We start from the raw sequence: 16492 nt of genomic DNA, 5'->3' as shown, positions 1-16492 counted from the left end.
GGGGGACTACTCCCAGGCGAACACCCCTCCTCGGGTGGGGAAAGGTGCCGGGTGCCGGATCAGCCTGGGGACTGCTGCCAGGCGAACACCCCCTATACTATGTTTTCATTTCATACCCTAGTATGTAGGCTCAGATTACCACATCCCTACCTCCTATCCGTCTTTTAAAAAAAATGCTTAAGCTTCGATCTGAAAATAAATCTTTTGTCAATTTTACATATTTCTTAAATCATCTCTAACATGCTAATGACCTTATCCCCATTTCCACATTCTAACATCTTTATCATTCTGGAAGCCCCAGTTTGCCTGTGTTACATTTTAAAGTCTATTCTCATGTCTACTCCGCACTTTGTTTCTTTCTTCCTAGGTAAATACCAGCTTTTAATCATCTTCTTTCTGACAACCACCTCCCCCACCACACACATAGCAATAGATTATCTATTCTTTGTTATTTTATAATAATTAACTTCTTAAATTTTTACTACTGAGTTTTTTTTTTTAAAAAAAGGTCTTGTTCACATCTGAATTTCTGTTTAATGCCTTTCCAGTCTTACTCCTGAGTAGAAATGCCCCTTTCACCCTTTTTGAGAAATCTAATTGCACTCAGTTTAAATGCTTTTAGAATTATTACTTTTCTCTTCTTTTGGGTTTAACTCTCTCTCTTTGAGACGCTGACTGCTCCTGGATATCTATATGCTTTTTGCTCTGTAGTTTCTGTTCATCTCTTGTAGATATTCTGGGGTCTGACACCTACTTCCTGCCATCCAGCTGCTATCATTTTCTGGTTTGATGAGGTCTCTAAGTCACTGCTGAAGCCAATTGAGCCACACTCCCAAGAGGACACCTAATCAGTTGACAAATGGCTGCTTTTGGGAGTTACCTAAAGACTGTTTCTCTTCTCTTGGGCCCTAGTCTCTCTCCAGAAACTCAAAACCTAGCTACAAGCGAGCTACAGAATAGCCAGTGGACCAGCAGAGGCCCCTAGCACTTGGTTCCAACATAAAAACATTTACTATGTTCTAAAGTTTTGACCACAACTCCCCCCTCCTTCCAAATCTTAATGCTAGAATGTTGAGTTTTCTGCCATATGGGAAATACCATCTCTAATGTTGTACTCAGAGTGGAAGTCAGTCTCTGTTCCAGCTGCCCAGCCTGCCATACCATAAGCTACAGGGAGTACAGGACCAAACTTAGTTCAAGGCTAAGGGCTTCCAAGTGGCTCTGACATTTGTTCCTTATTGACACCTCCTCCTCATGACATTTCTGGGATAGCTAGACTTTCAATTCCTCAAGCTGCACTTTTCCCCGTTTGAATCCGCTTCCCAGTGAATATTTATGCACTGAACTGTTTCGTCCATCCCACAACTATCTACAAATGCTTTCTGTAATCAGGGTACTGATCGTCCTCAGCCACTGAGCACCACTTCCTCATGCTTGCTCTCCTCCCCAGCAGCATCTTTCCTGGCTTAGCTTTTCTTCTATGGGAGCTGGCTTTCTACTCAGTTATCTGAAATGTTTCCTCCCTCCTAACGCTGTTGGGCTTTTGCTGTTGTTGTTGCTTGCGCTGTTTGTTTGTTTGTTTGTAGATATATATATATATATATATATATATATATATATATATATATATATATATATATATTCCATTTTAACCATTTGAAATATCCAGATTTTATGTTACAAATCTTCTCCCTTAACTTGTAATAAGTTTTCTTTTAAAAAAAGTTTCCATCAAATGTGTTATATTCAAATTCTATATTTGAAAACTTGATACAGCTTGTGCTTTTAATGATATGCTGCTATCTACTAGTTAGTATTTGGGTGTATTGCTAGAGAAATTAATTATGCACAACTCTTAGGTTTTGATATTGCTGGTTTGAATTTTCCAAAACTTGGCAACATGTATTTTCTATTATTCCAAATTCCCAAATCCTCCTTTATTAGTGGTTAAGAGCATGTGGTCCTCTTGCAGGGGACCAGGATTCTAGTCTTAGTAACTACATGGGAGTTCATAACCAAATATATATAATTCCTGTTCCAGGAGATCCAATACCCTCTTCTGACTTCCACAGGCACCAGGCATGTGGTACACATACATTCATTCTGGCAAAACAGTTCTGCACATAAAAAATTTAAAAATATAAATCACATTTAAAAATGACCTTGTTCTTAGAATCAATGATACCAGGCACAAGGTACTTTTCATACTGAAAAGGATCTCAGCTATGCTAGAGCTCCTGCAAGCCAACTTCCAAGTCACATACACCATGCTGAGGAAGCCCTCAATCTACTTGACCTTGGGCTCCACTTGAACATTGTTCTCAAGGACGGGTTTGATGCTCTTAACTGGAATCTTTTAAAGTAATAGTAATTGTCATTGAAATACATTTGATGTGTTCTGAGAAAAGGCAGCTAATTAGTTACAAAGTTCAAGAGTGTGGAGAGGAAGCCTTGACTTACGTGTGACAGACTGCAAGTGGGAGCAGACAGACTGCAAGTGGGGGCAGACAGACTGCAAGTGGAGGCACACAGCCTACAGGTGGAGGCAGACAGACTGCAGGTGGAGGCAGACAGACTGCAGGTGGAGGCAGACAGACCGCAGGTGGAGGCAGACAGACTGCAGGTGGAGGCAGACAGACTGCAGGTGGAGGCAGACAGACCGCAGGTGGAGGCACACAGACTGCAGGTGGAGGCAGACAGACCGCAGATGGAGGCAGACTGCAGGTAGAGGTATTACAAGAGCCCTTATTTCTTTAAAAGTGAAATCTTCTTTTTAAAAATAGTTTTGAAGACTGTTAACCCTCTAGAGCTGTGTGGTGTGGTACACACTTTAATACGAGCACCAGAGAGACAGAGGTGGTGGGATCAGCCTGGTACATAGGGAGTTCTAGGACATCCAAGACTATACAGAGAAATCCTGCCCCACCCCAACCAAAAAAACAAAAAATACAAGAAACTGTTCACTTTCTAAAGGAGGTAACTTTATCTCTGTTCTTTTTTGACACAACACCATCCTTTCTTTTAACCTATATCTTATGGCAGCACTCAAAAGAACACAATAATGTACAGACTTATTCCTCGCCTGGTACTTGCCTGGCTTTCTCTATTAAGAGTAAGGGATGTTCTGGTTTTCCTGAAAATTTATTCTTTGCCTCCTGACCTCTTGTATATTGTGATATACTACTTAGGGATTTTTTTTAAAAGCAATGCATATATCCTCAGACATTATTTTTACCCACACAGAAGACTGAGATTTAAAACAAAAACAAAACTAGAAAGCCTATAAAAAAGAATGGGGAACTTGGGACCCAAAACTGAGGAAAAATTGAGGACAACAGTGTCTGCCAAAGCAAGGCTGGGCACTATCATGGGATCTTTTGCTTTAATGCATGTGGGGAAAGGTCTTCAACACAAAGGAGAAAAGGAACAAACCATCCAGTCTCTGCAAGCAGCCATGAAGGTGCCGGCTCGGCTCTAGGAGACAGTGACAAAGGATGCTGAAACACAGCATAGCAAAAATGCAAGCTCTTGAACCGGAAGTGTGAACTCTTGGGGCTCCAGACAGGGAGGAATGAGGAAGCTGAGCCTAACTCTTGAGCATTGTAATGGGAACTTCTAGTGAATGAAGTTCCGGTCACCCTCTGGCTCCTGGTTGCTGTGGTGAGGAACATGTCACCACTCATGCAGAACGTGGCTGTCCCCAGAGCATGTTTGCCAAACATTTCCTCTATCTCCCTCTACAAAGCAATGGCCAGCTGGAATCTGGACGATTCTTGCCTTTCAGAGGGTTTTGAGAGGAAGCACAAGTCTGGAAACCTTTGTTGGAATATCCTCAGCAGAGGCCAGCCCAGATTCCCAGTTCTACTGAGGTAGAAGGGGTGACTTCAACAAAAGCACTGTCAACCAGTAGGATGGTGGAATCCGAAGACTGTAGTGGGCACAGAAAGGACTTAGAGCTAGCGCGGGGCCCTGAGTGCCCGGGGTTGCTCAGGTGTGAGGCTCAGGCCTCCCCAGGGAGCATCAGGGGTAATACTGTGGGGTAGAGCCTAGGACAAGGCCTCCTGCCTAGCTCACTGGGTTACAACAAAAATGTCTGGGAACCAGTCAATTTGGAGCCTCTGTGGGTGCTAGTGAGGTTCCCCTCCCAATCGCTTCCACCTTGAACTCATTCTTTTCCTCTTGGGGTTTCCTTGTGTAGCAGGCAGGGTGGGGCCTAGAAAGGAAAAAAAGATCTTGACAATTAGGAGAAACCGAAAAGAAAAGAAAAGAAAAGAAAAGAAAAGAAAAGAAAAGAAAAGAAAAGAAGAAAAGGAGGGGAGGGGAGGGGAGGGGAGGGGAGGGGAGGGGAGAGGAGAGGAGAGGAGAGGAGAGGAGAGGAGAAAAAGGAAGGGAGGGGGAAAAGGGAAGGGAAGGGAAAAAAGAGAAGAGAACAGAAAAAGAGAAGAGAAAAAAAAGAAAAGAGAAAAGAAAAGAGAAAAAAGAAGAGAGAGAAGGGAGAGATGGTTCAGTGGTTAAGGGCACTGACTGCTCTTTGGAAGGTCCTGAGTTCAAATCCCATTAACCACATGGTGGCTCACAACCATCCATAATGATATCTGATGCCCTCTTCTGGCTCGTCTGAAGACAGCAACAGTGTACTCATATATGATAAATAAATCTTAAAAAAAAGAGAGAGAGAGAGAGAGAGGAAAAAGGAGAAGAGAAGAAAAAGAAAAGAAGAAAAGAAACTGCAAGATTTATAGCAACAAAACCTACAGTTTTGCTTATAACAATGAAATGCTGGGACTGGAGAGATAGCTCAGAGATTAAGAGCAATGGCTGCTCTTCCAGAGGACCAGGGTTCAATTCCCAGCAAGCACATGGCGGCTCACAACCATCTGTAACTCCAAGTTATGACACCCTCACACAGACACCATGCAGGCAAAACACCAATGCACATGGAATAAAAATAAATAAATTGAATTATAAAAAATGAAAAGCTTTAAAATCAAAATTCACAAATTTGAAATTCCAAATATTGATACTTAGTTAAATAAAATGTGTAATAGAAAATGGATATTATGAAATCATTATGCTATCATAATATAATAATATATACTAAATATTAATATATTGTAATATGCTGCATATTATATAATGCAATAATTAAAATAATAGATAAGCATTTGTGGACATGGGACATACATAAGAATGGATGGAATATATAGTATACACAATGAGTTTTTGAAAAGGAAAAAAAATCACAGTTTTCACATTGATCTAATGGTAGTAAACAATGTGGTGATTACAGGAAGTACTTTTTATTTAGCATTGTTTTAAATCAAAATGATGACCATTTCCTACTTTTATATATAGAAAAACCAAAATCACATTTGTGGGGATACTCCAAAACCTATTATTCTTGTAAGAAATTTTTCATGAGCATGAATTATATTTTAATTATTTTATGTTTATATGAACTAGGTAGTATTCTGTTCACACCAATTTTTGAGTCCTATATTAGTCAGTGGGGACAAATTTTTAATATATGTTTTTGAAATGTTAAAAATGTTTTGTGGTGCTTTCTGTGTCTAGAATTGTCAGGTGTTAGTGATCTTACTGACAAGTGTACCCAATGCACCTTACTGACAAGATCATTCAATTATGCTATGCAATTCACTATTTTATCTCAGTAGTTTAAGAGTCTTAAATAAGACTCTCAACTCACCTTTTCAAATCTCTACCATTTTGGCAGCAATGTGCCACCGGGCTCTTCTGAACAGAAGAAGGGAAAGTTCCCGATCTGGCCGGAGTGGAGCGAGGCAGACATAAATGCTGAAAAGTGGGATGCAGGCAAAGGCGGGAAGGAGAAGGACAAGACCGCCAAGAGCCCCATCTTTGTGAGTAGGCATGACTGAGGCTGCCGATTAGTGGTTGCATGTTTTGCAGTCATGGAGTGAGGCCAGGGTCTTGCCCACGCTAGACAAGTTCTGCCCCCTAGTTGTATCCCTGGCTCGTTAATAATGAGATACAAGTGTTAGTAGGAGTTTACACTCCTCTCTCCGATCTCCATTCCAAAAGGAAACCTTTGCTTTCCCTTTGATCCCTTCCCCTCTTCATTTCCCTAAGCTTTGTTATCCTGGGAAAATGTCTGAGAAGAAAGATAATGGTATCCTCATGAAATACAAGGAAAACTGAAAGACAAATGAGCAACTGGTTCGGGCAATGGGAACCAATAGCAAAAGACGCATGGTATCTACTTTGGCATTTGATGTTCAGCCTTTGACTGGCATGAGATGCTGCAAAATGAAACAGAGAGTTGGCTAATGTTCCATTTTCTCTGTTTTCCTCCCGTCTTCCAAACAGATTTATGTTTTAACAACACAGATACATCCTATAGTCTGATCAGCAAGTGATTTTTACTATGACTGGATAAAAGCCCTCTGAGCTCCTAAAGGACTTTTGTTTGTGTGTTTGTTTCTTATGTCACTGTCAGTTTTTAAGCACCTTTGCCCTCCCCTCAAAGTTTCTTCACATTTTGGATTGACTCATTAGATTGCCACACAGCTCCATTGCTTAACTGTGGATTTGCCTAACCTAGCCTACTGCTGTAAAATCTGAACGATAGCCATGTCAACAGAGACGCAAAGCCACACACAAGCAAACACCAGATCCCCACAAGCTTTAAGTTGCTGCTAAGCGTTATAACATCTCATCTTCATTTGAACTTAAAGGGTTCACAGACCCTTTGAGTCTTAAAGGTCCAGTCATTTTAGGTAGGGCGCTAAGAACGCTTTGCCTAACGCATTGCTAATTTGGCCATTAAAGTGTTAACAAAGTCAGTAATTAATTACCTTGCTTAAATATCATTCCTGCTCTGGTCACTGAGACTCTGCAGCATGGTAACAGAATTTAAATGCTAAAATGTATTATTTGAGACTGTTCTATGCAAATAAATAGGCCAATTGAATCATTCTGGTCATTTTGCATGCATTTCAAAAAGTTTGTGATATGGATATTTTAAAGTGAATCTCAGCAATAGTCCACAATCAAATTTTACTTGATAGTCAAGGTTCTGTCTAGACCACATGCCATCTCCCCCATTTTTTATTATTCTTTTATGTTTTTCTTCTATTGAAATAATTTTTTCTCACACAGTGCACCTTGCTTATAGTTTCTCTTATCTTAGTTTTCCCCCACTTCCTATCTGGATCCACCCAGGTTCTCTCTCTCATTACAAAGCAAGCATGCTCTAAGGGGATAATCTGAAAATGAAGTATAATATAATGTAATAAGTAAAACAACATCAGAATTTGACAAACAGAACAGAAGGCACAAGAAACATACCCATTTGTTTGCACACCTAGGAATCCCATAAACACACTAAACTGAAAGCCATAATAACATATGCAAAGGATCTGTAGGGTAAAAACAGAAAAGAATGTGTGCGTGTGAGTGTGTGTGTGTGTGTGTGTGTGTGTGTGTGTGTGTGTGTGTGTGTGTAAAAAATAATTTACAAAAGTTAAAAAAGAAAAAAGGCCCTCCCTCACAGGGCATTGTAAGAAAAAGATCCTCTAAAGATGTCATTGGGTTGGCTGTCTCTTGCTGATCATAAGTTTCTTTGCTTCCTGGTGAGACTCTTTGGAGAAGTCTAGATTTCCATTTGTAAGTGGTTATCAGTTGGAGATTAACCCAGTTCCTGGGTTAGGAATCGATGGATCGATCGGTGCGTATTTTGATGTCTCCTTCCATCTCTGGGTACCATCTGGAGTAGAGCCTTGTAGGCCCAGCGCGTGCTGCTTCCGTCTCCCTGAGTTCCTAGGAGGTCTGTTCACATGGATTTAGAAAGCCTTGTTTCCTTGGTGTCTTCCATCCCTTTCTGGCTCTTACACTCTCACGGACTCCTCTTCCCCAGGGTCCCCTGCGGCCTGAGGGTTGGGATTTAATGGAAACTTCCTGTTTAGGGCTCAGTGTTCCAGATCTCTCACCATTGGCGGGCGGTGGATCTCTGTATCTCTTTCCTTCGGGAGAGTTTCTCTGATGATGGCTGAAGCAGGCACTAATCTATAAGTATAACAGAATATTATTAGGAGTCATTTCATTGTCTTTTTTTTTTAAGAACAGTAGTATTTAATTTTATACTAGGTCCTGGGGTTTTGTCAGATATTAAAATGGTCACACCAGTGAGTAAATGAATTATGAATTATTTATTTTAGCTAGGCAACATAAAAGACACAACATCCTGGTACTTTCAGTACCAGCTGTCAGGCTAGATTGAGCAGGTCTCAACGTATTCTATTTCTATCCCACTCCTTTGTTACTTGCTGTGTGAGTCTCTCCCGGGCTGCCTTTTTCTCCATCAACCTATCCTTAGGATTTCCTTCTCCTGGCCACAGGCTCTCATGGTACCTCCTCCTCTCTCTGTCTCCTTTCTCCTTCTCCTCCTGGTCTCTCCGGAGACCCCCTCATTCAATCCTCAAGTTCTATCTTTTTCTCTTTACTGACCAATTACATATAACAGGTCTGCCTTTATAAGGTTCTTTGCCATTTTCCCTTGTAGCTTTTAATATTCTTTATTTGTTCTGTTCATTTAATGTTTCTACTATGTTTGGAGGAGACATTCTTTTCTGGGCCAGTCGATTTGATACTTTTTGTGTTTCTTGTAGCTTTGAGGCATCTCCTTTTTAGGTTAGCCAAATTATCTTCTGTAAGTTTTTGAAGATATTTTCTGTAGATCAGGGTTTCTTCTCTTTCCTTTACTCATTATATCCTTAGATTGATCTTTTCATAATGTCTCAGGTTGTCTGGATGTTTTGTGCCAGGACATATTTTAGATTAAACCTTTCCTTTGACCTTGATATCCATTTCTTCTATGGTGTCTTCAATGCCTGAGATTCTCCCTTCCATCTTTTGCATTCTGTTGGTGAGGCTTGCCTCTGACGTTCCTGTTCAAGTTCCTAAATTCTTTCTTTCCAGATTCCCCTGTATGAGTTTTCTTTATTAATTCTGTTTCTTCATTTCCTTCTACTGTTTGTTTGTATGTGGATAGATTTCACTAAGTGATTTATTTGTTTTGTTTCCTCTTTAAGGATCTTTATCATATTCATAAAGAGTATTTTAAGATCACCGTCTTGTGCTTCAACTATGTTACAATACTCAGAGCCTACTGTTGTAGAGCTCCTGGGCTCAGTGGAGGTTGTGTTTTTATGCTAGTGTCTAGGCATATGAGTTTGGGAATATTGTAATTCTAAATGCAGATATCTGGTTTGTTCTTTTGGGGGTAGGTGTTTTATTCCTTGGTTGCTATTGCATTCTCTGGATTTTTTGAAGTGTTTGGTGGATGGGTGTTGCCTAATAGGAAATTCTTCTGGGGTTCTGGTAGATATGACCAATAGGGTTAAAAATGTGTTTCTACATATTTTATTAGAAGCTGACATTTAGGAATGGGGATGCGCGAGGAGGAGGGGCTTAGTGAGCCACAGGAGGAAGGGGAGCAGAATGTTTCACTGGGATCTCCTTACTTCCGCGGGAGTAGGGGCAGAGAGTGAGCAGACGCCAAATCATGTGGTCTGCTGCAAAGCTGTGGATGAGACTCATGGGTTGTGCTTGGAGAAAGGAAGATCTGCAGTTAGCCTAGTTGTTTCCCTGGACACTCTGAATTTCAGCATTTAAATATCCCACTGAGTATTTCTGAAGACAAATGAAACACACACACACACACACACACACACACACAATTCTACAAATATGTCGATCTAATATTTATATTAGTTGCTTGTTATTAAGATTGGATTTTTATTGTAATAAAGCCACATGGAAAAAGTTCAATTTAAGTTTTTCTTTTCTATCTAGCACTTTTTCGAAGACCCTGAGGGAAAGATTGAATTACCACAGTCATTGAAAGTATTCTCCTGGAAACGTCCGCAAGATTTTATATTTAGCAGAGTAAGAATTATTTTCACTAGTGAATGAAATATATATTACCTACAAGGGTGGAATATGTTATTGACCAAAGTTCCCAGTCTTCTAGTAGTTTACATGTTTTCCCTGTAGTTTACAGCAAAAGTAATTGCCTTTTGGCCTCTAACTCAGAAGTTAATATTTATCAGTATATTTTAATTCCTTTATTGATGGGACTATGGAGATGCTTGGTTGATCGGGTGCTTTCTGTGCAAGCATGAGGACATGAGTTCAATCCCTGAACCCCTTTAAAAAGCCAGATGTGGCTTGTAAATACCGCACTGGAGATGGATAAACATGCTAATCTCTGGGACTCACTAGCCAGGCAGCCTACCCGAATGAGTGAATTTCAGGTGAAAATAAAAATCTCTGACTCAAAACCCAGAGTAGATAGTGACTGGGGAAGACATACGAGGCTGCCCTCTGGCCGCTTCATATACCACTTACATGTCACAGCATACATACACAAAGATACTCTTGCAAACACATACACGCACACACAGAATAATAACAAATCTTGTACAGATGTCAAGGAGATTATTGTATTTTTGTCTACAGCCTTGAGTTTTTCACTGCCTATACAAAATGCCAAATGATAGCCAAAAATGTTACTCAAAATCATTCACTATTTCTGACTGGCAGGTTTTGCCTCTCAGCCTGAAATCACAGGAAATGAAAGACTGTTTCCTCTAACACTTATTGGCATTAATTTTCCAGCCCAAGGGGTCTGCACATGAGTCCCCATCTCCCAGGCACCCTCCCAGCATCTTCTGAAGCTCATCTTCGCTTCTAGACTCCATACTCAGCCACTGGGATCAAGTATCTGTGGAGATACCTCTGGTTTAAACAGCTCTCACACACTTCAAGTCTTTAGCTGCTCTAGTCTAACATCTTAATAGCCACATTAATTTGAGTGTGTTTCTTGTCTCTAGGGTTTTAATTATCACTAATGCCTTTCCCCTTGCTGAATTTCTTACTGTTTTCATTGAATGCCTAGAACACCAGTAGGGTAAAGTAATTAATACCAGTCAAAGAGTTGTAATGGAGCCTATTCTTCCTGTGTATTTGTAGTCTATTGAGTCTCTGTTTCCACACAAGGTAATTTTTGTTCTTCTAAGTGTTAGCCTCCATCAGAGTTGGTACTAATGCAGGAAAATGCAATTCAGTCCTCTTACTAATTGGAAAAGGCTCTATCTATGTTCACAGTGATTTACTAAAACAACAGTGTCTTTTGAATGCTTCCTTGTAAGACATTTCACATGAGACCATTATGCACAAAACATGTTTCTAAATCAATTTCAATATCGGGCAATACTGACATGAATATAAATCTCCACTGACTGCATAACGCACTTGAAAGTGATAGGATTTTTAATAATTCTTGGTCTGCTCACTGTAAATTAATCATTGATGCCCCCTGACACAAATGGTTTTACAAATCGAATCAATAGGTGTTTTGTGAATGACCTCTACTTTTTAGTGAACCTCAGGACTAAGAGTTAATTAAGTTTATATTAAAAATAGATTCAGTCTTCACTGAGAACCTCCGCACCCACATGTGTCACAACAGACCATCAGCTGCACACTGCTGCCCGTCCTCTGCAAAGGCTTCTCCTAGATGGATCATCTTGGAATGGGGTGGTGCAGAGCATCTTAGAATGGGGTGGTGCAGAGCATCTTAGAATGGGGTGGTTCAGAGCATCTTAGAATGGGGTGGTGTAGAGCATCTTGGAATGGGGTGGTGCAGAGCATCTTGGAATGGGGTGGTGCAGAGCATCNAGAGCATCTTGGAATGGGGTGGTGCAGAGCATCTTGGAATGGGGTGGTGCAGAGCATCCAGAAGGGAAGAATCTAACTAAGAAAAATCTCTAGAATAGGACTCCAAGATATGTCATACTCAGAATCATTAAATATACTCATAAGTAAGGATAAAACAACGACAAAAAAAATCTCATACAACCAAGACTTTATGTGAGATGTGGCCCATGACACCCCCCTTCATGAAACTAACCTCTCCCTCTCTCTCTTTTTTAAATTGTAACATTTGACCCTTCTCTTTCCTCTCTCCAAACACTTTCACATACTTCTCTTGTTGATTGTTGCTATATGCTTATACATGCATATATACATATATAAGCATATAGCAACATGTATATGTATATACATGCATACATATATAATGCATATACATCTGTTCCTCAGTCTAACCTTCCGAGTCTGAATAATGCTACTCCTGTGTATGCTTTTCAGTGAAATAGAAAAGCCCTGCCCCCACCCTTGGGAGCCACATTTGCTTGTAAACAAATACTGTTCACTACACTTTATAGCAGGGTTTATTTTTTACAATAGCAGAAAGGGCCCTGGTCCCCTGCTGAGACAGGGTCCCTGTTCATACACATGGTTTGATTCCTCTGTAGGAATGGCCTTGCTGATGGTTTACAAGATCAAAGGTTACCTAGTAAAAGCCCTTCACCTAGTGTGATGTAATCTCAGCCTCTGACTTTAAAGACCCTAATCCTGCTCTTTTTGGCTGCCTAGAGTCCCCCCCCCCCCGTACTAGCTGGTTTTCCTGTAGCCCACTAGAGCACTTAATACACTCTCCGTTGGCTCAATAAAGCGTGGTGATCTGTAACATTCTGGAGAGGATTCTATCATTCAGGACTTTTGGTATTAGATGACTAGTGGGTGTGGTTTTCCCTCGGGAGGCTATTTCTCTCATGAAACTGTCTTTTAATAAGTTAGGTTTCTTTTACTTTTATTTTTTTTATTCAAATAAATGTCTTTTTTTTTTTTTTTAAATTTCAGACTCCTGTAGTTGTGAAAAATGAAATCACCTTTGACTTATTTTCAGCAAATGAGCATTTACTCTGCAGTGAGGTAGGTAGGGCCACAGGGCCCACTGTCCCCACTGAGGAATGACCTTTTGCCAGTCTATGTAAAAAGCTCCTGGGCAGCCATTGGCATTCACTGTTGTTCACCTTTGAGTCTTGGTACAGTTGAATGGGTGTTTTGTTTTGTTTGGTTTGGTTTGGTTTCCCCCCCCAAACATCTTTGAAGTGTAACTGTCAATTGAAAATTGTATCTACTTATGTATTTATGGTACATATTTTAGTGATTCAATATGCATACACACAGAATGGACTATTCATCAAATTAAGAACGTTTGCTTACTTACCATTTTAGCTTACTTGTTCTAAAAATTCTTAGTGTTCTCTGAAGCAGTTAGCTGTCTCCCACCCCCACATAGATGTGTGTATGCATGATCTATGTATACATGAGTATATGTATATGTCTATGTATATAAACATATACACATGCACACATGCTAACTCAAAGTCAGTATCAAGTCAACATTTTTAGGTCTTTTACATTTATGTTATTTTTATCATACCACAAAAAGAAAAATCAAGGCCCATTTTTTTCTGTAATTCAGAAATCAAAATAATGACTATACTGTGTATAAAATTTATTATCACTCCTAGAAACATACTTTTATCATATTTCACTTAAAATGGCAGTATCATTTTAAAATGACCTAACAATACTAGTGACTTTCGCTGTTTTGCAATCAGCTTATGCGGTGGATTATCAGCGAAATCTATGCTGTGTGGAAGATATTCAATGGCAGCATTCTGAGCAATTACCATAAGGGAAATCTGGGAGAAGTTCCTATTCTGCCCTGGAAACCCTGGGAACACATATACTCTCTCTGCAAGGCTGTGAAGGGTCACATGCCTTTGTTCAACAGCTACGGGAAGTATGTCGTCAAGCTTTACTGGATGGTAAGTCATTCAAACTGCTGTGCAGTTGAATTCATTTGCCCTTCCTATAAAACAAGAAGCCAGAATAAAAGAAACCACTGTATTTAGTCCTCTCAGGCATCCTTGGGTTTTCTCTAGGAAGGTTAGCCGCCTATCGGAGATTTCTAGGACTGCGGCTGGGCAGCCAGACTAAAGGTGGAGTTCCGTGATTTCCAGCGATTCTTCAGTGATCTCATCCAAAAGAGCGCCCTGAAGGGGTGCTGCTCACAGGCAAACAGGGAAACTCAGCGATTTCCATATAGGTTATTTTTGTCAGCATGTAAGAGATTGGTGGCTACTTGTTTTTCCAGTTGATAAAAATCAGCTGTCTCTCATCTGGGGAAAGAACTTCTACCACTTTTGAAGCAGTCTCCAGCTAGGAGGGCTCCATCCACAACCGCGCGCGCACGCGCGTGTGTGTGTGTGTGTGTGTGTGCGCGCGCGCGCGTGCGCGCGCGCATTACTATTCTTAGTAAAGAATTTAAGTAAATTCTTTGAGAGAAGATATACTCTCCCCACCTCTGCTTTCTTGTCCCTTTCCAGACACAAACCTTTTATGCTTTTTGTTTTTTGTTATGAAAGTTCTCCAGTTCCTATGCACTACTCATACTCATATTTGTCTATTCATTGCTTGACCCTGGGAAGCTCTTGAAAACACACTCCTAAAAATACCCTTGGCTCCCTTCCGCTGTCATCGTGATCTGCTACAGATGCGGTTTTGCCCTCCCTGGCTGGTCCTCCTCTTCATTCTCTCTCCTCTTCTGTCATGCTTTATTTCACTGTAGCGCAATTTCATTATCTGGTCTTGTCCCTGAGATCCTGTTCTTCCTTTGCAGGGGTCTCTCAGAGCCATTTTCTTTGTAACTTCTTAGCGGTAACACATTTCCTCAAGGCCTCTGATGTTTAAAATTCTGATTTTTTTTTTTTTTTTTAAAAGACTGTCTTTAGTAACACATGCCCGAAATCTTCCAAACTCAAGAGGCAAAGGCCTGAAGTTCGAGGCCTTTCTGGGCTACAGAATAGGTTCGAGGTTAGGGTGGGCAATTTAATGAGACCCTTTCTCAAAATAAAAAAGTTAAAACAAAGAAAAGAACCCAGTCAAGCATGGGCGCTGAACCGTAGATGCTTGCCGAACTGGAAAGTTCTAGGTCCAGACCTTCCAGTCCCCAGGACTAGAACATTAAGTAATTTTGATTTTCTCACCAGAATATTATTTCTCAGGAAAATGTTCACATTATGTTCAGCCTGGATTCTCAACTAGTTGTACCAGGTTCTTTGGCATTCGTCAGAAAGCAAAGGTATTGGGTCACCACACTGGAACAGTGCATAAAGCACAGAGATGGATTTTTCCCCTTCTACCTGGCTATGACAGAATACAGGGACACGAACCATCTTTCCAAGTACCTTATGATTTCCATATTGCGTTGACTCCCGATTCAGCTATTGCTTCCCACTTGAGCTACAGAATGCTGAGGTCAGCCTCCCTCTGTCTCTGCGCTCTCATCTGCCTCTAATAAACAGATAACACATACACTGAGACCAAGAACTTATCCCAGTTGTGATCAGTGTATTTATGTGAAAAATGGTTTTCGTTTTTATTTCTCACTGATCTTTATATTTTCATTCACACTATTATCTACCTTAAAGTTTCTAGGGCTGTGGAGTGCGTCAACATGCTTGGGTACTGCCCATCTCTTTCCCATGCCCCTTCCCAGCGCTTCCTTCACTTCCTGAACCCATCCAGGAGAAGAGGCTGCCACATTGTTTTGCTTTCTACTGTATCGTTTTTTTGAGACTGGGTCTCATGTGCACTGGCTGGCCTTGAACTCATGTTGTAGGATGGCCTTGAACTGTCCTGTTCTCTGGGGGAATCGGCCATCAAGCAACACTTACAATCCTCCCTTTTAAATAGATTCTGCATGCTACTCCACTAATTCAATGTAGTGAACAATGCTTTCAAGATATAAAACAATGGTAATGTAGAAATCTTCTTCTATTCTTTAGTCACTGTATCCCCCAAGGAAATACTATGCTTAATTTTATTATTATTTCATATTCAGTTAGTAAGCAAATTCAAAGACTATTAACATGTTCAAGATAGAAGATCTGAGTTCTTTGTAATACTAGCATATTTAGAAAGTCAGTCATGATTCATATATATTTTTCCTATTCATTCATTCATTCATTCATTTACTCTTTCATTCACATTACATCCCAATCATGGCCCTTCCCTCTCAGTCCCTACCAAACCCCCATCCCTTCCCCCATCCTCTTCTCCTCTCAGAAAATGGAGGCCCCTTCTGGGTATTCCTCTACCCTGGCACTGCAGGATTAGGCACTTACTCTCCTATTGATGTCAGATAGGGGAACTGGATCCACAGGCCAGCAACAGAGTTGGGGACAGCCCCTGCTCCAGATGTTGGGGGACCCACATGAAGACCAAGCTGCACATCTGTGAAGGGGGCCTAGGTCCAGCCTATGCATGCTCTTTGGTTGTTGGTTCAGACTCTGGGAGCCCCCAGGAATCCAGGTTAGTTGACTCTGTTGGTTTTCCTACATAGTCCCTATCCCCTCTAGGTCCCTCAATCCATCTGTCAATTCTTCCACAAGACTCCCCAAGCTTTGTCTAATATTTGGCTATTGGTCTGTGGCATTTGTTTGAGGCAGTTGCTTGGTGAAGCTGTTATGGAACTGCCAGAGGACAGTTATGCTGAGTGCCCATCTGCAAGAATAACACAGTATCATTCATAATA

The 16492-nt window shown here is 40.7% G+C and overlaps 1 protein-coding gene across 1 annotated transcript in view; it reads left to right on the top strand.

Moving 5' to 3' along the window:
* The window catches only part of Adgb (androglobin), a 133505-nt gene that overhangs the window by 16545 nt on the left and 100468 nt on the right, over positions 1–16492 (top strand). Inside the window, exons 2-5 of the mRNA XM_029533071.1 lie at positions 5716–5879; positions 9832–9924; positions 12745–12816; positions 13512–13721. Coding sequence (XP_029388931.1) covers positions 5716–5879; positions 9832–9924; positions 12745–12816; positions 13512–13721 — 539 coding nt within the window. The remainder of the gene's footprint in view (positions 1–5715; positions 5880–9831; positions 9925–12744; positions 12817–13511; positions 13722–16492) is intronic.

The sequence above is a fragment of the Mus pahari genome, chromosome 21 (assembly GCF_900095145.1).
Source record: "Mus pahari chromosome 21, PAHARI_EIJ_v1.1, whole genome shotgun sequence".
Classification (NCBI taxonomy): domain Eukaryota; kingdom Metazoa; phylum Chordata; class Mammalia; order Rodentia; family Muridae; genus Mus; species Mus pahari.
The sequence above is the reverse complement of the archived record's forward strand: the minus strand, read 5'-3'. Positions and strand labels throughout refer to the sequence as shown.